This window comes from Lynx canadensis, chromosome D1 (genome assembly GCF_007474595.2).
Source record: "Lynx canadensis isolate LIC74 chromosome D1, mLynCan4.pri.v2, whole genome shotgun sequence".
Taxonomy (NCBI): domain Eukaryota; kingdom Metazoa; phylum Chordata; class Mammalia; order Carnivora; family Felidae; genus Lynx; species Lynx canadensis.
In genome coordinates, this window is record NC_044312.2 from 98,150,086 (window position 1) to 98,172,605 (window position 22,520).

Sequence of the window (22,520 nt, forward strand, 5' to 3'; positions counted from 1 at the left end):
AGGCCCCCACCCCAGCCGGGTCCTCAACTTGGGCACTAGTTCCCCAGTCTTACCTACACGTACACATGAAGCCCAGTCTGCCCCAGTGGCCGCTCAGCCCACAGCTTCAGCCAGACTCCCTGATGGGTCCCAACCTTGGCCACCTGCCCATGAGGCTTTGATGCCAACCTCTTTTCCAGCCCACAGGAAACAGAAACGTGTGTGCGTTCCCAATATGTCTGTGAACGTGCTTCCTCCACATCTTTCCCTTCCCGACAAGGGAAGTCATTCAGCAGGGAGAAATTCCTCCCCAGGGAGGGGACGAGCCAGGAAGGGCAGGTTTCTCCTAGACAGTTCCCTCTGGGATGATAAGTGGAGCCCAGGGTGCTCCCAAGAGCACCTGCTGTTGGCGAGAAGAGAAACGAGTGAGCAGGTGGGAACACCCAAACAGAGGTGAGCCGTGATGAAAAGAATCGACGAGACAAGTCCCCTAGAGCCACAGGGAAGTGGGGCCCTGAGCATGGGGACGAGACCAGGAAGTAACTCCTTAGAACCAAAGCCATCAAAGCGCTACGCACAGAAGAGGTGGGGCAGGGCCAGTCCTGCCTACGTGGTGCTCTGAGCACCCTTTCCTGGGTAGGAAAGCATGCCTCTGCGTCAGTAGGAAACAGCGCTGTAGAGATGTGTCTAGTAGGAAGGGAAGCACGCTTTGTAAAGCGTAAACTTCTGTGCACGTGTTTGTTCACTGTTCTCCTCCTTAGGAGCCGTTTACCTTGGAAATTGTAACAGGTGGCCGGGCAGGCGAGGCACCCCAACAAAGAAACAGGAAAGTCAATGTCCAGCTAGAAAGAATTGCTGACCAGGGTTGGGGCCCGGGGGGGTGGGGGGAGGGAGAAAGGTTGGACGTGGACTCCTGGAATAAAACTCGGCTCAACCTCCCCCCCCCACACTCCCCCCACCCCCCCCACCCCCCCCCCCCGCCATAACTTTTCTCCACCTGCCACGCAGATCCCTCAGAGGCCTTGCTCACTGCTTCATGAAGAACCCCGGGCAAGCAAGTAAGTGGGGAGCACCTGCCTCGTTCATTCTTTTATTCACTCAACCAGTGTTTATTCGACACCTGTTATGTGCCAGGTCGCGTCGTAAAAGGCGTGATTACCACTGTGGTAAACACCGCACAAGAGAAGCACAGAGCGCCGTGAGGGCTAGAATCAGGATAGACAAACATGAGATATATAGTCAGTCACATACCGGCCTCTACTCCAGACAGCAGAACTGATCCGGTCAAACCAAGCAAGGGCTCGTAACCAAGCTGAGATGCGAAGGATGGGTGGGCATTGATTAGGAAAACAGGGGACCAGGAGTGACCCAGGCGTAAGGAGAGGTCTGTGCAAACATCACAGTGAGACAGAGACCGGCGTTCTCTCTTACTGCATAGAGAGTCCCTCCAAAACTTAGTGGCTTAACAACAACCACTTTTTTTTTTTTTCTTTTTTTAAACCCACCGTCTTGTGGGTCAGAAATCCGGGCTGAGTTCAGCCAGACAGTTCCGACGATCCAGGTCATCGAGTGGCTGACCTTGGCGAGGACTGCCTCGTGCAGCTGAGTCAGCGGCCAAGCCACTGAGGAACTGACAGGCCTTGCCCGGGAAGCTGTGGTTCTTCCCTCCGTGGTCTGCGCTCCCCAGCAAGCTATGCTGGGCCTTCCTTCGCGTGCAGCGAAAGGCTCCCACCGGGCAGCCAAAACGGACAGATACGTACCATGTCTCTGTTCCCATCACGCTTGCTATCATTGTCTCATTGGCCAAAGCGAGGCACGCGGCTAAGCCCAGAGTCGGGTGTGAACAAATTAGGGGCTATAACCGCAACCATCTACCTCAGTGTGTTCAAGGAATTGAAAGAAAGAGGAAGAGCGGAGAGTGAAGGAGGGAGGGGGGGGGGCAGGTGCGGAGGTGAAGCTGGGGTGGGGGAGCCAGGACCCACAGAACCTCCCGGAGCCCTGGAGGAGTTTGGTCTTTTCCCTGAAAGCAGGCGAGCCCTCTTTTCCTGATTCTCTGTCGTGTGTATTTGGTCATCATAAATAAATCCCCCGAAGCCTATACTGCCCTGGGTGAACTAGTAAAGTGGATTTTCCAAGGCTGAGAAGCTGAGGACAGGATGTGGAGCGCCGTCTACCCCCCCACATCTCCGCCCGCAGCCCACACTGCGGTAAATGTCTCATCCCATCTCACCTCTGGGCCTTTGCACCTGCTCCTCCCTCAGCTGGAAATGATCTTCTCACACCCCGAGTCGGGCCGGCGCCTGCCTCTCCAAGACTCGCTTCAGGTAACACCACCTCAAAGAAGCCCTCCTTGACTTCTCTAAATCCCCAAGACCCAATACACATCAAATGACACCATAAGGCCTAGGGAATAAGCCTGTCACTTAGTACAGTGGCCTGGTGGTTTCTAGGACCAAGTGTGTATGGGGCCCAGGCCTGCCTGTGGGGCACACGCCTGGGGGCACAATGCTTTACCAATGCTGGAGCCATCTTTTTATGTGCGTGCCCCCCACTAGCCTGTCTTTCTTGAAGGAATACCCACAACCCCGGGGCCCGTACACAGAAGAGTCAGAAATACTCGAATGAATGAGTGATTCTGTCACCAAACAGGACTTTCCTCTAAAGCCCCGGTCAGCGTTATGAAAGTCTTGTCACAGCAGTTGAGGGGAAAGGTTCTCCAACGAGGCCAGCAGCTCTGGTGTCTTCCAGTTCCTCCAGGAAACCACCCGTCCAGAAGAGAGAAACCTCCCAGCTCTAGGACAATCCAAGGCAGGGCGGTGGGAAAGTAAAGGGAAGGGACCTCCTTGGGAGAAAAGTGCCACAGCGCCATTTACTGTAACTGAGAAAGAACCGGCCGGCCATGGCCTCCATTGGAGCAGGCCTTCCCCGGGTGCTAGGACAGCTGGCCGGGGGCCCTGAGGGAGGTACTGATCACCAGAGCACTGATGCCCGGAAGCCAATTCATAGGTTGGCTCACTCACCACAGATTGGAGAAGCAGAGCCTGTGAACCAGGGGCTGAAAAGCGGGCCTCAAAAGCTCCAGGCCCCGCCCACCAGTGCTGACAGACTTTTCCAAACTAGCCTACTGTTCGTGGAGCCTGAGAGTGTACATCACGCTGTCTCCCTTTTGCAGGGAGGAAACTTGAAGCCCAGGGAGATAAGCCTTTGACTCATCGGCCCCTTTCAGAAGTCACAGCCGCCCAGAGAGCTGACTACCCTTCCCAGCCTCCCTTGTGGCTACAGGCGGCCATGCTGACCAAGCTCTAGCCAATGAGACGTGAGGCGAAGTGATGTCTATGACTTTGGGGGTTTGCTCCCAAATGGCAGAGCTGCGCCCTCCTTTCTTGTTCTTCTCCTTCCGAGGCCTAGCGAGCCATCTTGGACAACACAGCCGAGGGCAACACCTCAGAAAAATGGAGAAGCAACAACATGGGAAGAGCCTGGGCCCCTCATATCTGGGCGCACGGCCTGGGGCCACCCTATCAGCCCTGACCGGCTTACGCTGCACACACGGTTGATAAAACAGCCCGTCTCGCTGAGGCTACTATTACCTAAGCTATTTGCTGCAGCCACTGAATCCGTATCCTCCTGACTCACCACATAGCCCAGGAGTGAGTTTCCTCAGGAAGCCCAGGACCACTGGGACTGCCCAACCCCAGGGGCTCTCATTGTCCCAGGACAACAGAGCTGTGACCTCCACCCCAGGGCCCAGCTGTTTTCTTGAAGTAAGAGCTGGGGAAGTTGCTCGGAGGAAGCTGCTAGATTGCCAAGGATAGGAAGAAAAATAAACACAGCTGATATTCCACCAGCATAGACACCAGCGCACCTGCACGACTTGTTAAAACGCTGAAATTCTTCCAGGCCAGCTGATAAGCAGCCCCGGCCCTGAGCCACCCCACCCCTGGAAGGGTCCCCTTCCCCGGCTATCCAGGCCCCAGACCCAGAAGCTAAAGGGGCAACGCCCGGCCCGGAAAGGGGTCGCCAGGACCTCATCCTGACCCCTGGACGTCGATTCGGCAAGCCCTACTGCTTGTTAAATGGTTTGAACCTGACCCCTGGCCACCAGGTGCCTGGTCTGAACTGACTGCATGGAAATGAACCACCGAAGTCAGCACTGAGGGTGACGAGGGTGGCAGGAGATCTGAAAGCCGGACACTGGCCGCTGAGTCCCCTCCTCCACCTCCCTGCGTCCCTCCCTGCCTCTCCTCCCCCAAACCAGAAACACTTGGCCCACCAAGGCCTGCCCTTGCCGATTCAGAATGTGCCACAATCACACCCAGATATTATTGCACACTTTTATTTACAGAAAACACAGATAAAGCATTTCAATGTTCATTTAGCAAACTGATCCACTCTTTTTTTTTTTTTTTCTTTTTGGCACAAAGAAATATCACTGATGGACCCCAAGATCAATCGGAAACCCCTAAGATTTATCAGCCGTCACTGGTCCAGGGGCAGCCACGAGACTCAGACAGACAGACAGACAGCATCGCCACAGACTGGAAAATAATAAACAAGGTCCACATTCACCTCACAGTAAAAACCTGCTCACCGACAGGCAAGGGCGGGCAGGAGGGGGCAGTTTCTCTGCTCCCAGGGGGGCAGCGGGCACTGGGGGCAGGCAGCAGGGTGGGGAGGGATTAGACACCATTCATAAATTAGAGAGAGGTGGCCTTTTTTGTTTTTAACCTCTTACCTTGTGGAAGTAAGACAGTGCAAAAACTACCATACCCGGACCACTCGTCCGTTGGAGAAGCTTCCGAAGTTCTGTGGTTTGGGGCACGTATCTCTCCTCGTGGGCGCCCGTGTGTGTGTGTGTGTGTGTGTGTGTGTGTGTGTGCGCGTGCGCGCTCATGTGAATGTGTGAGTGTCGTGCTTGTAAACATTGTCACCATCCACGCAGAGACCCAGCATCCGTGTGTCTGAATGGGGTGGGGTGGGGGCTCACCCCACTTCACGTCCCCTCTGCCCCAGTGATTCCTGTCCAAGACATAGTGCAAATTTCAGAGACGAAAAGGGGGGCAGAAGGAAGTGGAGGGTGGGCAGGGGACAGGAAGGACGCAAAGGCAGGGTGGGGGCGGGAGGGGGAAATAAGGCAACAGTTAGAAACGGTCCATTTTATCAAAACCGACGCCACGTGCCCCTCACCCCCACCCACGGCGCCCTCGTCACGAGAAAGGGCGGAAGTCCCGCTCCTCCACCAGACTGATGGAGGGGTTCTTGAGCTCCTCCTCCGACGTGGCCATCTTGTAGCCCAGCTGCGCCAGCACCCGCTGGCAGGCGTTCTGGGCAAAGGCCACGATGTCGTAGGAGAGGCGGAAGCGCCACTTCTCGGCCGTGGCCGCCGAGTTTCGCACGGTGCCGTATTTGTGCTTGCCCAAGGTGGGGTCGCCCCGCGTGTTGTTCTGGATCCAGCGGGCCACGTGGCTGTCCAAGGGGATCCCCAGGAAGCCGTAGATCTCCTCGGTCTTCTTCATGGGGTTCCTGGCCAGGTCCTCATAGCGCACCAACATGTACTTGCCCTTGAGCCACGCGGGCCGCGTGAGGCCGGTGGACACGGAGTTGGAGAAGTCCTCGCACACCGTGGTCAGCTGCGTCACGTCCAGGTTGTAGGGCTTCCTCCCGGTGCCGTACCAGAGGCGCCAGAGCCGGTACGTGTCGCGGAAGGTCTCGCTGCGGGAGGCCAGAATGCCACGCGGGTCCCGGACCAGCTGGATGACCTTGAGGTTCAACCGGGGGTCCTCAACCAGGGCCCGAAGGTCGTTGACCTCGGGCACCCGCACGGTCTTGATGGCCACGTGGCTGCGCTCCCGACAGGCCTCGGCGGCCACCGTCAAGTTCAGCACGCCACACTTGCGCACGCAGTCCCCCTCTTCCAGCACCAGGTCGGCGGAGCCCGGGGGGTCGCACACGGGGCGAGAGCACAGCACCCTGCTGGCCCCGCGGCGGAAGATCCTGTCGGTGGTGTGGTTGACGGGCGGCGGCTTGATGTAGTTCTCCAGGAAGTAGAGGTCACAGTCATAGAGGCTCCTCAGGAGGTCGCGGCTGGCGCCCAGCATGACCCGCCGGTCCGCGGGGCTCTTGCCCTGGGTGAAGCGGGGGATGAGCGTGTTCTGCACGTGGTAGAGGGGCTCGAACAGGTAGAAGACGTCCAGGTGCTGGTTGAAGAGCTGGCCCACGAAGGAGGAGCCGCTGCGCGTGGTGGCCAGAATGAGGATGTGGGTCTTGCGGGAGAGGTTGTAGGCGAAGGTGGGGCCCTCCTCGCACAGCCGCTCGGCCAGCCCTGCCTCTGCCAGCCCCGGGCAGGTGTGGAAGGACTTGGCGGTGAAGGTGCGGATGGCCGTGTACTGGATGGCGATTGAGGCCAGGGCAAGGAGGAGGACAGCCTTCCAGGAACATTGCATGGCTGGGCACCTTCATGGGGCTGCTTCTCCACCATGCGGGGTCTGCGGGCAAAGGTGGGCAGCCCTCAGGAAGCAGCCAGGCGTGGGTGCCTCGCTCGGCGCCCTTAGACGGGCTGGCCTCCGGGGGGGCCCTGGCACCTACCTGATTCCCTCTGCCCCGTGCTCACACACACACACCTAAGGGCTGAGCAGCTTCCAGGCTAGACTTTCCAAACTCTGGGGACTCCTGGGAGTTTCTGGGGACTGAACAAACGGACTCCCCACACCCCCGGGGACTCCCGTCGGGACCCTTGAGTTCCTTAGTGGGGCTCCGCGGTGCAAGAAGCTGACTTCCCCGGCTCACACACTCAGGAGCCCACCAGTCCCTGCCTCCAGCCATTCCCCTGCCACTGCCTGTCACCCCTGCCAGCACCTCCTGGGCCCGCCTGCATCTTCCACCCCCCCGTGAGCAGGCACCTGGTCCCCCCACGTGGGCATCTTTCCTCCAGCCCCTGCCCACCCCTAGGAGGAAAAAGAGCTCATGTCAGAGGCTTCCTCCTGTGTCTAAGGGACCCCTGTACGCCCTACGTATCCACTCACCTCTGCCCCCTGGGCCCAGGAAAGGGGGACAAATGTGTCAATCCCACCTCCCCAACTTAGGGATGTAGGTGACCGGTTTACTCTAGCTGAGGACTCCTGGGATCCCCCGGGTCAGGAGAGCCAACTGGCCCAGAACAGGACAGTTCCAGGGCTGCTGAATAGCATCCCTCACCCAGGCCCCAGCACACTCCAGGTTTGTTTCTGGCCACAGGGGCAAGGGAGGGGTCCGGGCAGAGGGCAGATGACCCCCACTGACAGCAGGGTGAACCGGCTCTTCCGGGCCCCCCATCCCAGCCAATCCTCAAGGGCCTCCGCCATTAGGCTCTCAGCCCTTCTGTCCACAGGGGGAGCTCAGAGGCCCCACTGTGACCCAGCAATGGCCCCAGAGAACCAGGCAGGACAGAGAGGAGAGGAAGGGGTGGAACAGAAGGGACACCTGAAGGAATGAGAAAGTGGGTGGGGTGGGGACAGGAGAGCAGGGAAAATGAAGGGTGTGTCACAGGTCTGGAGCGAGGTGCCAGTCTGAGCATCTGGAAGTCCCCCCCCCCCTCCCAAGAGAGGCTGGCTCAGCTCCCAGGCCCTGGGGGAGGGCTGGGGCTGCTCCAAGAGCGAATGCAGGGAGGGCTCCACCACTCACCAAAGAGGGGCTGCTCCGAGCTAGGGAGTCCACAGCTGCCGGGGCTCCTGGCCTAGCCGGCGGTCCCAGCCTGTGCAGATGCCCTGTGGCCAGCAGACTGCAGAGAGAGAGAGAGGTAGGGGAGGGGTTCTGGGGGGGGGGGGTTGATCTGTCAGCACCGCCCTTCCCACCCCTTCTGTCCTGTGTCCTGTGCCCCCACAGACTACCTTCCAAGGCCATGGGACAAGGGCCCTGGCTGCTCTCCCAGATCACTGACTCAGGCCTCCAAATATCCTAGAGCCATCTTTTATCTCCTAGATCTGGCCCTGAGTCCTGGGCCCTCCACCCACCTCCCCACCCCCTAGCCATCCTCTCCTAGCAAGTCACTGTCCCTCACACCACGACCCGATGGGCAGGCCTCCATCACCAGCTGACCAAGAGCTGGTGCCCTACATGGGGAACCACCCCAGGGAGGACCCCCAAACTCATCACCCAAGGCAGCTGCAAAGAAATCCACTGGCCACAAATACCCCGAAGCCTAGCTAGCTCTGTTCAGCTCTGGTGGCCAGACTGACCCACCAGACAGATGCCCGGCACCCGAGAATGGAACGGCGACAGAATCAAAGCTGTCCCAGAGAATTAGGCCGGAGCACAGCCCCGGCTGGTTCTGCATTTTATTTATTTATTTATTTATTTATTTATTTTTTAATTTATTTTCTGAAGGAGAGAGAGAGAGAGAGACAGAGCATGAGCGGGGGAGGAGCAGAGAGAGAGAGGGAGACACAGAATCCGAAGCAGGCTCCAGGCTCTGAGCTGTCAGCACAGAGCCCGACGCAGGGCTCGAACTCACGGACCGTGAGATCACGACCTGAGCCGAAGTCGGACGCTTCACCAATGGAGTCACCCAGGCGCCCCTGATTCTGCATTTTAAATCGACAGAACCACCTGACCCTTCAAAGTCTGACTCGTTCAGTGACTCCCCAAGAGAGGTTTAGAGAAGTCAACAGGGCCGCTGGGGGGGCTCACCTCAGACCTCCCGGTGGAAATGGCAGCTCTGTCTAGACAGCCCAGACGCCGAGGCCCGCACGGAAGGGACAGCCGGGGAGGGAGGTTCTTCTTCCAGCCACAGCGGAGAGGAGAGCGGCTACCTACAACTCAAAGCAGAAGTGGACCAGGGAGCATCCCTGACCTTGACGCTGCTCGCGGACTCTAAGTTAAAACGTCAACACCGTGGCGAGCGTTGTTTCGGTTAGCATCTTCGGAGTACTTCCTAAGTGCTAAGCCTTTGACCTGCATCCGCGCGTTTATTCCTCACAGGAACTTCACGTGGAAGCCAGTTCTCAGCTCCGTTTCACACTGGAGAAGGCTGAGGCACAGAGAGGCGGAGTCACCCCCCTGAGCTTGCGTGCCTGGCTTAACGCACATCTAGCAGGTTCCCAAAGCCCTCGCTCTTTCCCTCTGAGGAGATTTGACCTTGTTCCTCCAGCTTACGCGCACTTGGCCTTCAAACACGCATTCGATTAATGTCCCCAGCCCACTTGTGAATCGGCACGAGAGAGACGGGGCATAAGAAGGGTACAGACGATCCGTAAGATTTACGGCATGTTCCTTCCCTTCGCCGTCTGGTCTTGTTGATCTACTGGCTCGTGGCTGAGGGGGTGAACTTGTGCCTTGTGAATATTCTGCCCACATCCCGCTATTTGGCATGACTCCTTTGGGGGAGGGGTTCGCGGATCCTCCCGTCCCAAACCTGCCGTGCTGCCTGGCTCGGCCAATTCTGAACACTATGCGGTTCCTTACAGCCCCCTTTGGGAGGGCAGGGTCTTCACTCCCATTGTTTAGATGGAGAAACTCAGGCTCAAAGACTAAGCAAAGGGGCATGGGCAAACAAGGAGTAGCAGAGACTCGAATCCCCGTGTCAGACTCTTAAGCCAGTGCTTTGAACCCTTTACCATCAGCTTAGCGGAGTAGAAACAGACCTAAAGAGTCTGGGTGCCTCGGGGAGGGGCACAGAAGCGGGGCTGAGGTGACGGTGGGCCATCTGAGGCTCTGGGGGTACTTAGTACGTACAGGGAATAGTACCGCGTCACCAGGTGGCAGTAAATAGGAGAAGAACACAGTCTAGATTCTTTCGAACCCCCAATGTGATCAGAGAAAAACCACACCCCTGACCACACCCCATCCCCCTTCCCCCCCCCCCCCCCCCGCGCCTCACTCCCCGGAGGTAGAGAATGCTGACTCCATCAACAGGGTTGGGTGAGGTGCCCAGCAGAACCGCCTCTCTGCGTTAAATTAGATCCTCCTACAAAATGCAGGCCCACCCTGCCTGAGTGCCCCAAGACAAATGCCTTTAAAGAACAGGTAGGGAATACCATTAATAACAGTGCTCGTAATATTTTCTTAATGTCTTTTTTAAACTTATTTTTGAGAAAGAGAGTGTGTGCAAGCAGGGGAGGGGCAGAGAGAGGGGGGACAGGGAGAGAGGGGGACAGAGGATCTGAAGCAGGCTCCGTGCTGACAGCAGCGAGCCCGATGCGGGCCCCGAACTCACACATGGTGAGATCGTGACCTGAGCCAAAGTCAGAGGCTTAACCAACTGAGCCGCCCAGGCGCCCCTGCTCGGTACGAGTTTTAAGTTATTTAAGGGTCTGCAGTTGCAATGCCATTGCATTAGGTGGCCCTCCCTTTGCTCTTAACCTGTGAAGATCTGCCCAGATATCCAGCATGACCCGGGCTCTGTTCTAGGAATCACGGAGGGGAGAAAGCATGAAGGCAAGCACTTCCTGGACATTCACGATGTTTATTCCAGGCAAATGCTCCTCGCGCCTTCACGCCAACCCTGTGTGGTCGACGTTGCCATATCCCCATTTTACAGATCAGGAAGCGGGGGCTCTGCAAGGTTAAGTAACTTTCCCAAGCTTACACTCGGAGTAAGGAGCAAAGCCAGGATTCTAGCCCAGGCTCTACTCCCTGGAGCCCACGCTCGAATCCTCCTCCCTGACCCATGACGTTAGACCCCTGGGGTCCCCACCGAGACAGGAAACAGACGTCTTGAAGAGATTTCACTTAACTCTAAGATTCTGGCGCCAGAAGGAGAGGTCACCCATAGAGGGGACCGTTTAAGTTTCTCCCCTCACAACTTCCCCCCCACTCCACCCCAGAGAAACTTAAGGCCAGGATTAGCAACTGTTGCCTTGGCTAATAAATCAGAAGTAACTGAAGCATCCCGACGCTACAAATCCCTAAGAAAGGGGGACTCAGTGTCGCAGGTATAGCACCAACAAGGGGAATGCGTTCAAAGTCCCAGCCCCAGGCCATTCCCCTGTCTCCCAGGAGGGCAAAGCTAGGGCATGGGAACAGGAAGATGAAGAAAGTCAGACCCTCCTAGAAAGGCCCCTGCTCTCCTGCCAGCCTGGCAGAACTGGGCTCAGGGCTGGCCAAGCTTCCTTGGTATGCTGGAGGCATCTGCCCTGGAAACCAGAGGCCCCAGGGCCAGGTCCCACTGTTCCCAGGGGAGCCCTGGCCACTGCAAGGAACTCTCCAACGCCCTTGTCCTCCAAACCAGACTGTGAGCCCCACGGCCCCTCCCTGGGCTTTGAGCAGGGCCTTCCTCCACCCCTGGTTCGTCACAATCCAGACAAACCCTAGACACAGGAGCCCAGAGTCTGTAACCTCTGTTGGAAGGCAGGGGAGTTGATGAACTCCCAGCAGGAAGCTCAGATTTCAATGTCAGCCACCGTCAGATTAGGGCACAGATAAGGGCACATGGTGGAAGGGAAAAATGCGTCTACATCAGAGAACTGTAATCCAGAGCTCAGAGCTCAAGCCACGGAATCACACCCGTCTGGATTATCACGTAGCAGGTGTGTGGACCGGGATTCACTAGCTTTTTCTGGGCCTCAGTGTCCCTACCCATAAAGTGGGCATAGCCATAGTAGTGAGTGTAAGAATCCAAGCATTGAGTCAATGCCAGGCGTAGAATAACGACCTCATGCTTGGGACACGGGCTCTGGCATGAGCCCCATTGGCGGCCAGGTTTCTTAATCTCTCTGGGCCTCCGTTTTCTCACCCAAAGAATGGGGACAATTGTAACAAGGCTGTTGTCAGGACTAATTGGTTAACACAGCGCCTGGCATAAAGTAAGCCCTCAATAAATAACGATACTCGTATCATGAAAGGTCTTGTTTGCTTTTTGTCTCAGCTGAGCACCTCAGAACAGATCTCACTGACTCTGAGAGTGAGGTAGACACTCTCCCCGACTGCGGTGTCCGGACCTCTGCCAGGCAGGCCTCTGCCCACGTGGCCCCTTCTTCCCTCCTCGCCTCGCCCAGCCTGAGAACTTTCTGCCGCGGAGCCGCCGCAGTGGCTTGCCTGCTGCCCTCTAGTGGCCACAGCCTGTAGTGCAGCCTCTTAGCGCCGCGTCCTTGCTATGTGTGTTCAGAACTCCTGGCCGGCTGATGCAGCTTTATGGGAGGATTCAGGCCGCGGGAGGTGATGTTGCAGGGTGCAGTGAGGTGCGATGATGACACCCCCACCTGAGCTGTGGCCTCTGCTCTGTGCATCCTCTCTTCCTCACCCTCACCCCAAGAGACAAGCAGCAACAAGCGGCCTCACCTCATCCAGAGGGCCTCTCCTCATGCCTCTCTGGCAGGGGAAGGAACGCTGAACTTAATATCACAGGCGGGAACGGCCTCTGCTTTCCCTGGTTGGGAGACCTTGGACTTATCCCCTGGCCTCTCTGTGCCCCGATTCCTCCATAGATCCAGTGACTCTAAGGGCCTCCCAGCTCTGATCCTAGGGAGGCCTGGCGCTCCATTTGCAGAGTCAGGGCCACCCTGGCTGCAGGCAGAGGGATGCTCCTTTGGGAGCCGGAAAGCCCCAGTCATCTTCCAAGAGGATATCGGGGCTGGCAGCTGGGCCCCATCCCCCTCAGCTTGGTCCACGGCAGCCCCAGCGGGGGCTAAGAGCCAAGGGGCTCTGCCCTCTGGTGAGTTCGCCCCGGGCCTCCTGCTCTGTGAAATCCCATGCAACCCAGAGCTGTGGCATTTGCCTCTTCTGGGCCACAGGCCCCTTGGAGAGACCCAGTCCCTCTTTCCAGAAAGATTCCTTCGTATCCACAATTTTACACACACAAGCAGAAGGCTCCAGGACCCCCTAAAGCCCACCCATGGGCCCCTTAGAGGCTTCACCCCCTCTATGAGCAGCATTCTCCCCTGCCCCAGGATCTTCTTCCCAGCTGACCACACCAGAGAAGCCTCCACAGATATGTATATACTGATGTGGGGCTATCACCCAAGATAAAGAAGCTAGAGCCAGAAAACACATGTGCTATAGTATATACTACAGCCTGTTTGTAAAAAGGGGATGAGGTGGGGGGGGAGGGTATTTATACACATGCATATACAACCACTGAAAGAACTCTCACTGAACTGGTAAACTGTAGATGCCCCTGCCGGAGGGACTAGGAGACCGGAGCGGGAGGAAGGCAGTTCACGCTGAGCCTCTCAGTTCCATCTGAGTTTAGTAACTTTCTGGGCTAGGGCAAAGCCACGCCAGGCAAGACCTGGAGGGGTGGGACACTGAAGTCATCACCGGTAACTCCCTGCACCTTCTGTTCTGCCCCCAGGGCACTGCCTGCCAGCTCCCCCCCTCCCCCACTTCCAAGGCAGCGGGGTCAAAGTCACGACCTTTTGGCTCTGTCTGTTCAGGCAGGCCGCTAAGGGGGAGCAGTCAGCTGGTGCTGCTGAGACAGGGCAGGCGCTGAAAAAGAGGGAGACCTCCAGGGGGACCCGGGGCTGCGGGGAGCAACCGAAGCCTGGGTTGGAGAAAGGACTCCCCTCCCAGCTTTTTCTTCCCAAAAGCAGTTTGCAAAGCTCCGAGGAGATCGGGAGAGCAAAGAATAAAGATCCTGAACATCGTGTTTCTGACCAGCCCCGGGAGCCAGGATGGAGGGGCCCAAGGCTCTGAGGCCCCAGGAACTGGAGCAAGGGGCCGGGGGTGGGGGGGGGGGGGGGGGGGGGGGGGGGGGGGAACTGGACAGGGAGGGAGGAGTTGGCACACAGACCTCTGGGAGAGCCTGCAGAAAGGAAGTGCTTAATCCCTGGGTCTGCGGTAGCCAGCGCTGACCCACCATCGATGTTTGTTTAGTTAAGACGAAAACATATAAAAGAGCAAGGTTGGTTTTTTTTTTTTTCTTCCTTAAAAGAGTGAGGTGATGAAACGAGCAAGTGGAAAAACAAGGGTACAAACGAACTCTGAAAGAACCAGAAGCCAGATTAGCATACAAGAGCCAAGACACTTCTGGGCCGGCATGGGGATCAGGGCTACCCGGCAGCCAATGGGAAAAGGGAAATATTTCATTTCATGTTTCATAGGAGCCATGAGATGAAAATGAAAACATCTGCTCAAGAGATGCCTGACTACTCCTGACATTGACTCTCCTAGAGAACCCTGAGCATAGCCTGCCATTCTCAAGACCTCGTACCTGCTAAGCCTGAGGACGAGTTTCTTGGGGCTGTGTTCTAGAACATCCTTCAAGGTGAGCAGTATGCCAAACCATAATTCAGCCAGGGCAGCCTCCCAGGGGGAGGAGATTTCTTGGGGTCCAGAATCAGCCCCTGTGGTCTGGGTCAGCCCAAGGGAGATCGGAGGCAACAGCTCTTCTCTTTGCGGTCAGGCCTCCTCAAGTTGAAACACCGGGAGGCAATGGACCTTCTCCCCAGAATCTGCACCAACACAGACAGGGTGTTTGTACACAGTCCTTAGAGTCCCTGGGCCCCATAGCTATCCACAGACCCCACAGGCAGAACCAGTGCATTGTCAGGCACCTTGACAATGTCAAGTTCTTGCAGCCAAGGTTCCAGAGAGTGAGTGCCCACCAACTCTTCACCCTCAGCAGAGACACTCAGCTGCCTTTTATGAGCTTTCGTATCTCCGGAGCAGGTCACTCCAATGTCCGTACATAATGACACGGGAGGACACCCATCAGTGTCTCAAGCCTCCTCGAAAAGTTACCCACAGGGGGGCCTGGGTGGCTCAATCGGTTAAGCGCCCGCCTCCTGATTTCGGCTCAGGTCATGAGCTCACGGTTCGAGATCGAGCCCCGTGTCGGGCTCTGTGCCGATAGCACAACCTGCTTGGGATCCTCTCTCTCTCCCTTTCTCTCTCTCTCTCTCTCTACCCACCCCCCCCCGGCTCATGTTCTCTCTCTCTCTGATAATAAATAAACTTAAAAAGAAAAAATAGCTATGAGAACCTGAGCAAGACACTTAACCTCTCTAGACCTCAGTTGTCCTCATCTACGAAATGGGAAAGACGGTCGCAGAACCTTCCAAATAGTCGGGTTGTGAGACAGCACGTCGATAAATACCCAGAGCCTAGCACAGCCCGGGCACAGAGCAACTTAAGAACCGTGAGTGTGATGTGCGGGGACGACTCAAACCTACAGGCCGGCTGTAATGGCCTGACAAATGTGGAAAGAAGTCCGAACAGATGCCACAGCCTCCTCCCCTGAAGCTCCCACGGCCTGTGTGGTTGAAGACACTTGCTGTGGGGGCTGCAGAGACTGCCTCCCGGTCCTTCTGTGGGCCCGGCGGGTTGGCGGGGTCCTGGCCCGTCCTGAGGAAAGTTTTCTCCGGCGGTGGGGAGAGTGACTGACCTCCTGGCACAAGGCTCCAGTGTGCCCAGCGCCTCACGGGGGAAGGATGAGTCAGAAGGGCCCGGTTCCCTCAGGCCGGTCCTACCACAGCCCGGCCTGTGGTAGGCGGACCCTTCTGCCCCGACATTGGGCGGAAAGGCCCCGGTTTCCTGTCCCCCCCACCCACCCCTCCCCAACAGCCACAGGCAGAGAAGGAACAGTACCGAGGCCCCACCCCCTGGACACCGGGCTCTGGCCCATCCCCCCAGCTTCAAGGACAGGAAACATCCAGCAAGCAGAGGCTAAAGCACCAGCAGCTGCTGCTGGAGGGGCTGGCAGGGGGTGCCACCCGTCCCCAGATCCGGGACTCTCCAGCCTGGACCCCGGCTGGCCCCTGAGGATGAGGGCTGGGCATGGGACAGGCTCCCCTGAGCCTCTGACACAGGATGGAGGGGCCGCAGGAGCAGACACCCAGAGGTGACCCCAGCCCTGGCTCACATCAAGTGGGTGCTACAAGCCATCCTTCCCAGGTGAGGAGCAGCGAGGCACAGGCAAGTGAGGGAGTTCATCTAGGTGTGCGAAGCTGGTCTGTGCTGGGGTCGGGGTTCGAGCTCAGCTCTGAGGACCCTTACCACAAAACAGAAGGCCCCAGGCCTCGCCCGAGAGTAAGAGCATCACCCAGTACCTGGAGACTAGAGGGCAGGGGCAGGGAGTGCTGGGGCCAAGGTGGCCCCCAGGGACCCAGGCATTCACCCTGACCCAGACAGGGGCCCATCCAACACCGACTGACCATCTCTAAGGATCAGGTCCCTGGGGTGTCAGCTGGAGGGATGGGGCTGCCTATGGCCCTGCCTGCCTGATTCCCAAGCACAGCAAACAGGTCTGTGCCATCTCGCCACTTCCTGGCGGGGGGGGGGGGGGGGGGGGGGGCGGCTCTCCCTCCCCAGACGAATAACGAAAGGATGATTATCAGGAAGACTGGAAGAGATGATGGGTGTGGACATGCCTGGTGCAGTGTGGCACCTGAGAGACAGCAGGTGCCACAGACACTCTGGCTAGGCAAGGAGAGGGAGGTGTGAGTGTGTCCTGGGCCCAAAGCTCAGGACTGTCCAAATCCCGTGCAGCCAAGAGGACACCAAAGGCTGTCTTTATTACTACCTGGCCTGAGATGGTCTGGAATGGAACTTAGGGTTTGGGCTCCAGACCAGGATAAGGTCTCCCTGCTCCCTAATCCTAGAACTCACTACCAGCCCACAGTTGGTTACATGGACGCCCCCCCCCCCCCCCCCCGGCCCGAAGAAGGGCTCCGCCCCCTTCTCATCCACGTCTCCTGGATGAGAAGTGTTAGGGAGAGCCACCCACTGGGAACGTGAAATCGGATGAGTGTCTCTGCCCCCACATCGACAGGGGCCTCGACAAGACACAATGGCTGCTCGCTGAGGGTCTACTGTTATGTTATGAGCCTTTCATGCGCCACTTTATTTGACCCTCTCCCCAAGCTTGGGAGTCAGGACTACAGCCGGATCCACATCACCGTGACAGACAGGCTCACAGAGGTTGAGTGACTTGCTCCTACAGCTCAGAAGCGGCAGGATGGGGAACTGGATTCAGCCTTCAGGGCGCTTTGTGTGTGAGGTCCTCACCTCTCCCAGGTTCTCCCTGAGGGCTTCCCCTCCTGCCCACTCTGACCTCCTAAAACCCTGTCTGAACCAACCCACTTAGCTCTCCTGACCCTAGATTCACGCCAACACGGAAGAAGGCGAAACCCAGACCTTGGGCCATGGACAGGCTTACGCTCCCTGAGCCCCAGGTACCCGGGGAGGGGAGCCCACACCCACCTCCCAGGGCAGGTGAGGGGCTTAAATGAGATCCTAGTATTGTGCCTGGTTCCAGGCAATCACTCGATTAACGATACCTTCAGAACGTTGGCTTCAGACTTGTCTGCCTCCCTCGTCCGCCTGCAGAATCCCCGACGGAGAGCCCCAGGCCCTCTGTCAATCCCCACCCTCGGTGCCCAGCCGGGGGCCCGCAGCACGTGGCAAGGACTTGATCGGGCACTAAACAAGCCGCTTGCCCCCCACAGAGACCCGGAGAAGGAGAGAGTTGTGCCCCGTTCCCCATCCCAGAGGAGGAGATGAGCTCTCCCTCCAATTCCCAGCTCACAGCCTTCCAGCTCTAATCAAGGAGCAAACACAAAGAGGGAATCTCTAAACATTTAGAAAACGCGGGAACTCTGTGCCCCACGTGGCACCATGGGGATTTATAAAGAACAAATCATGCCTGACAAACTTGATGGAATTACAAGACCGGTAGATGAAGGAAATGCAGGCAGGGTAATATATCTTGATTTTTAGCAAAGCATTTGATACAGCGCCGCGAGTAATCTTACAAAATTAATTCAAACAGACTTGGCCCTAAGCACTTGTCATGGGGCCGAAAGCAGGAGGGGGCAGGTCCCAAGGGTCCTGAGTGGAGGAGGCGACCCCAGGGGGAAGGGGCGGAGGGATGGGGTCTGGGAGTGGGGGCAGGGCTGCCCAGACCCAGCACTGGGTCAGATCTTATCTGACATCTTCATTAATGATCCTGAGAGAGGGAGTAAACAGTCCGTTAATGAAATTTGCAGAGGATATTAAATTGGAAGGTGTTGTGAACACCAATGAGGACAGCAAAGTGGTCCAGAGAGACCTGGGTGGCGGGGGGGGGGGGGCGGGTGGAGAACCTTGGCAGGAAACTGCGATTTTGGCGGGGGCTGGGGGCAGGGTGCTGGACCTGTGGGCTGGGCAGCATCTGGGGCTACCTGGAGAGCCAGGGAAGAGGGGAAGGCATCCCCGGGGCTGGTGTGGAGCTGGCAGTGATGAGATATGAGAGAGGGAGTGCCTTTAGGGAGCTTGGAGCTGAAGCCCACCTTACAGGAGGGAAGGAGGGGCTGTCTGCAGGCCAGGGAGAAGAGGGTGGCAACGGAGAGAAGGGCTGGCTGGTGAGGGAGACTCTGGCTGAGCCATCACCGGTGCCCAAAATGTCCCCGAGGCGCCGCTCTGACACTGCCGAGGCCGAGGCCGGTGCTGCAGGGTAAGGACAGGCCCCTCTCCCAGCCAGCTGGGCAGTAACACATCAGCTGATGGCTCAGGCTGGAGCCCCTAGCTGTCCAGACTTGGAGGGTGTGCTGGGAGCACTTCACCAATAGAAGATCTAACCTGGGGGCGGGAGGAGGAGGGCAGGGTCCGTTATCTTTCTGGAGAGTTCCCGATCCCTCTTTCATCAGGAGGGAGAGGCCCCTCCAGGATCTGGAAAAGTTGCCCCACCCCAATCTCTTCTCACAGTCCTCGGAGCCTGGACCTGTCCTGTCCCTCTCCCTCTGGCCCAATCCCAAGGAGGCTGAGGCAGAAAGCTGCCCATCCATCTGGACTTGGAGGATTTGTTCCCACAAGGCTCCTAGACAGGTGGGGTTTGAACAGGAGCCAGGGCTCCCTAGCACGGGGACGGGCCCTCAGCAATCTAAATAAATGCTTTGTGGGAGGAAGAAATGGATGGCTGGTTCCCAGCTGGGGCGGCTGGGGGAGGCTCTTCCAAAGCAAGAGACCAGCCCTACCAGATGTCAAGATCACCTGCACAGAGGATAGACCCAGGTGACCACACAGGGGGTGCTCCTTCCGACCCCCAGAATTAATAAGAAGGACACTTCCTGAACAGTTCCGCTGGTTCCATTGCAAGTGCATTCCCCGTATTAACATATTTGACCTTCACGGCAACCCTGCTGATAGGTGCCCTTTTCTCCCCATTGCACAGAGGACGAAACAGAGGCACAGCGATGAGCCTTGGCACTGAGTCAGGAGGCCCAAGGGAGAAGGAGCAGTCGGCCAAGAGCCTCAAGGAAAGCCGAGCAGCATCTGATGGGAGGACCGCAGGGGGTGGGGAGAGGCAGCCCCTCCTGTAGGGACCCTAGAGCCTCGCCCAGCCTCTCCCCACCCCCATCAAAGGGAGTTGGCCCAACTCCTGCCACACTTGTGGAGCCCGATTTTACTATATGTTTCCCTTCTCCCCCACCACCGCCGCGCTACACCGAGTCCTCAGAACAAGTCTGTTTCCATGGAAACCATACAGTGACTCAGGGCTTCGGGACCTTCTCTGAACCAGATTATGAATATCAAATGCTCCCTCCCCGCACCAATGCAGAGTGAGTTAGAAAAGTAAAGAGAGAGCCACGGTGGGCAAGGGAAGGAGACAGAGGCGTGGGCAAGGGGAACTCGGGGCGGGGGGTACAAGTCTGTTCCCCCACCCCCGCCCACGAGAGCCTGGCTCCTGGGCCCCTCTGCAGACTCAGTGGAGCACAGATGTATACCTCTGTGCGTCTGCAGCCAGCACACATGCAGCCCCTACATCAGCAGCATGAGCACCACCCTTTCTCCGGAACTAGGATCCTGTGGGTGGGGGCAGGGAGGTAAGGGGGATCTGCATCGTCCCTACTCGGGCCCTGAATATGGCAGAGGGGGCTGAGAGGCCAGGAAGGAGGAAAGCTGTCTGCAAGAGGAGCTCGACTTCCAACGCCGAGGAGGAAACCTCTGGCCCAAAGCATTGTAATGTTTAGCAAAGAGGGAAATTTGGATTTTAGGGGGGGGAATGTGTTTCTGCTTTAAGATGAGGAGGCCGTGTTAAGTATATGTGCCCGGGGCGGCGGCGGCGGGGTGGGGGGGGGGGTGGGCGGCGCATGACTGTTATTTCAAAGGCCCCAGCAGGGCTGGGGTGATCATTAGCAGAAACTTCCTCTCAAAAGCCCCCCCACCCTGGCCTGGCTTAGGGCAGCTCACCGGCCCTAATGGAGACAGTATCTGGGAAATCAAAGTTTACAGAGCAGGCTCCTGGCCTCCCACAGGGGGCTGAGACCCAAAGGCAAATCCGCCCCCTCCTTTCCCCAGCAGCTCCCTGAAGACCCAGGAGGGAGGGGGAAGAGAACAGGTTGGAGGCTTGATACCTCCCTGGTGAATCCAATGTGTGAGTCATGACGGTGAGAACACTTGGAAAAAGAAACAGGGTCATGGTGATGCCTTTGAGCGTCCCCGCTTGCTGAGGACTGGAGCCTGGGAACTGCCTGCCCAGGTAAGGTCTCTGCCTAAGGCAGCTGGCCCCGTCAATCGTCAATCGAAAGGGGTTGAGAAAGCCCTGAAGGCGGATACCTGGGACCTTAGTCCCCACCTGCTTGCCTCTCAATACCTACACTTTCCTTTGGCTTGCCAAAGCAACTACTTTCCCAGCCAGAGTGCCTGCTCCCCTGCCCCTAATCCTAGGTCCCTTCTCTGCTCTCTGCCCTACGAGCCATCCAAAAGATGCCAGGCTCAAGTCTGTCCTGCTTAGGAGCAGTGTTTAAGTCCATCGGTGGGAAACGTGCACCAGAGGTGAGGTACCTAATCCTGGGAAACGGCAGGCTTGGGATGGGGGGAGGGGGCACCCTGTGGCATGGCAAATCAGGCCAAGGTGCCACCCTAGGATGATCCTCAGGTCTTACATTTTAACCCCTAGCTTCCCAGCCAGGGCCACTCTCGGCTGTTAACTGTGAAAACAAGCATTGGGTTCCTGGAGCCTGGGAGAGGCTGTGCCCGGGGTCCTACCCAGAGAAGAGCGAGAGGGTGGTTCTGCCTTCCCATGGGGGCGGGAGGGGGGGAAGGCTCTGCACCATCCGGCGGCCGGGGCCCTACGGGGACCCGGCTCATCACAGGGTGATCGGTGCGGGTTCGGAGCCAAGCCGGGGAGTGGGGGGGGGGGGGCGCGCAGGAAGCAGGGGGCACCCCCCTGCCTCTGGATGCAGCTCTGGTTTGGAAAGTTGGTGCAGGCGTGGGACCTCGGGGTCTCGAGGCGTCTCAGCAGCCCGGAGCCGGGCAGGTTGTGGGACGGTAAACCCGGGGCAGCCCCCGAGTGCGCTCCGCAGCCGCGGGGAGCTGGGCGCCTCGGGGCCGCCGCGCGTCTCAAGTTTGCTGCCCTCCCCGAATGGGGGCGGGGAGGGCTGGGGTGGTCGCGGCGCTCGCCCGCCGCCGGCCCGGGGGGCCCTTCCCGCGCCCAACGCGCTGCCGTCCTTCCCGCCGCCCCCCCCCCCCCGCCCCCGGCCCGCACCGCCGGTAGCGACTGTCCTCGAGCGGAGGGGCGTCTCCCACCGCGCCCGCGCCCCTCCCGCTGCTGCGGCGAGGGTCCGCTCCCGCCCGCCCGGGGCCCGCCGCGCCCGGCCGATACCTGGTGGGGGGGCGCACCGGGAGCCGCTGCAGCGCCCAGCGCCGGCTCCATCCTCGGGTCTGGAGTCAGGCTCGCCGGGGGCCGGCGGGCGGCGGCGGCGGCGGCATCGGCGGCGGCATCCTCCGCCTTCCGCGCCCTCCTCCTCGGCCTCCCTCCTCCCTCCTCTTCCACCGCCTCCGCGCGCCCCTCACGGGCCCCTCTGCATGGCCTGGGGGCGCGAGCCCGGGGCGGCCCGGCCAGCGCAGAGCGTTCTCCCGGGCAGGGGCGCGGGACCGGGGACGGGGTCGCGAGGGCCCGAGGGGCGCCGGGCCAGGGGCCGGGACCCAGCGCGCCGCAGCCCCGGGCGCCGGAGGAGAGCAGCAGCCGCAGGCGCCGGAGCCTCGCGGAGCGCCCGCCCGCCCGCCCGCCTCTCGAGCCGAGCCGGGAGCAGCGGCGGCGGCGGCGGCTATAGCGCCGAGCGAGCGGCGGGCGCTGCGGTCCGGGCTCCACCCCCCCCCGAAGCCGCCCGCCCCTCGGCGGCCGCCCGCCCCCTTCTCCTCCCCACCCCGCCAGCGCGCGCCCTCCCGCTCCCCGCGCCGCCCCGCGCTGCCCCAGCCTCCGGCGCCCCGGACGCCCCCTCCGCCGGCCGGCTCGCGTGCCAGCCCCCACCCACCCCCCTGGAGGGAGCCACACCCACACCCCGGGGTTGAGGGGGTCAGCGAGGGCGCAGACTGCCCACTGGCACCTCTTCCCATACCCTCCCGGCCCTCCCACCGAGGGCGCGCTCATCGAGGGCCCTCAGCCGGAGTGCCGCCCGCCCCCCCCCCCCCCCCCGAGAAGTCCGCCGGAGCCGCCTGGCCCCGAGCCCACATGTCCTCTACCCCTTCCCCGGCCAGCGCAAAGGAGGGGCTCCAGAACCCGGAACGGGAGCCAACCACCTTTAGGGGCCAGTACCCCCAACACACCCCTAGCCCGTTGCCCCCCATCTTTACTTCTCAGATGTGGAAACGAATCATTTGCCCTGTTCCAGTTGTGTCTCTTGGGCGGGGGGAGGGCACCCCTAGGTGGA

General features: G+C 59.1%; 1 protein-coding gene across 3 annotated transcripts; it reads right to left on the reverse strand.

Moving 5' to 3' along the window:
* Positions 1–4,299: 4,299 nt before the first annotated feature.
* On the reverse strand, positions 4,300–21,571 carry CHST1 (carbohydrate sulfotransferase 1). Of its 3 annotated transcripts, none has more exons than XM_030332843.1 (4): positions 21,473–21,571; positions 8,644–8,983; positions 7,639–7,767; positions 4,300–6,464 (listed from the first exon to the last, which is right to left on the reverse strand). In XM_030332843.1, exon 4 carries the CDS (start codon positions 6,420–6,422, stop codon positions 5,187–5,189), a length of 1,236 nt encoding a protein of 411 aa, XP_030188703.1. In that variant the 5' UTR covers positions 6,423–6,464; positions 7,639–7,767; positions 8,644–8,983; positions 21,473–21,571; the 3' UTR covers positions 4,300–5,186. The 3 variants fall into 3 exon arrangements, with proteins under 3 accessions (XP_030188703.1, XP_030188705.1, XP_030188704.1); XM_030332845.1 differs by having other exon boundaries at positions 8,644–8,765; positions 21,473–21,564; XM_030332844.1 differs by lacking the exon at positions 21,473–21,571 and having other exon boundaries at positions 7,639–7,735; positions 8,644–9,807.
* Positions 21,572–22,520: the final 949 nt, after the last annotated feature.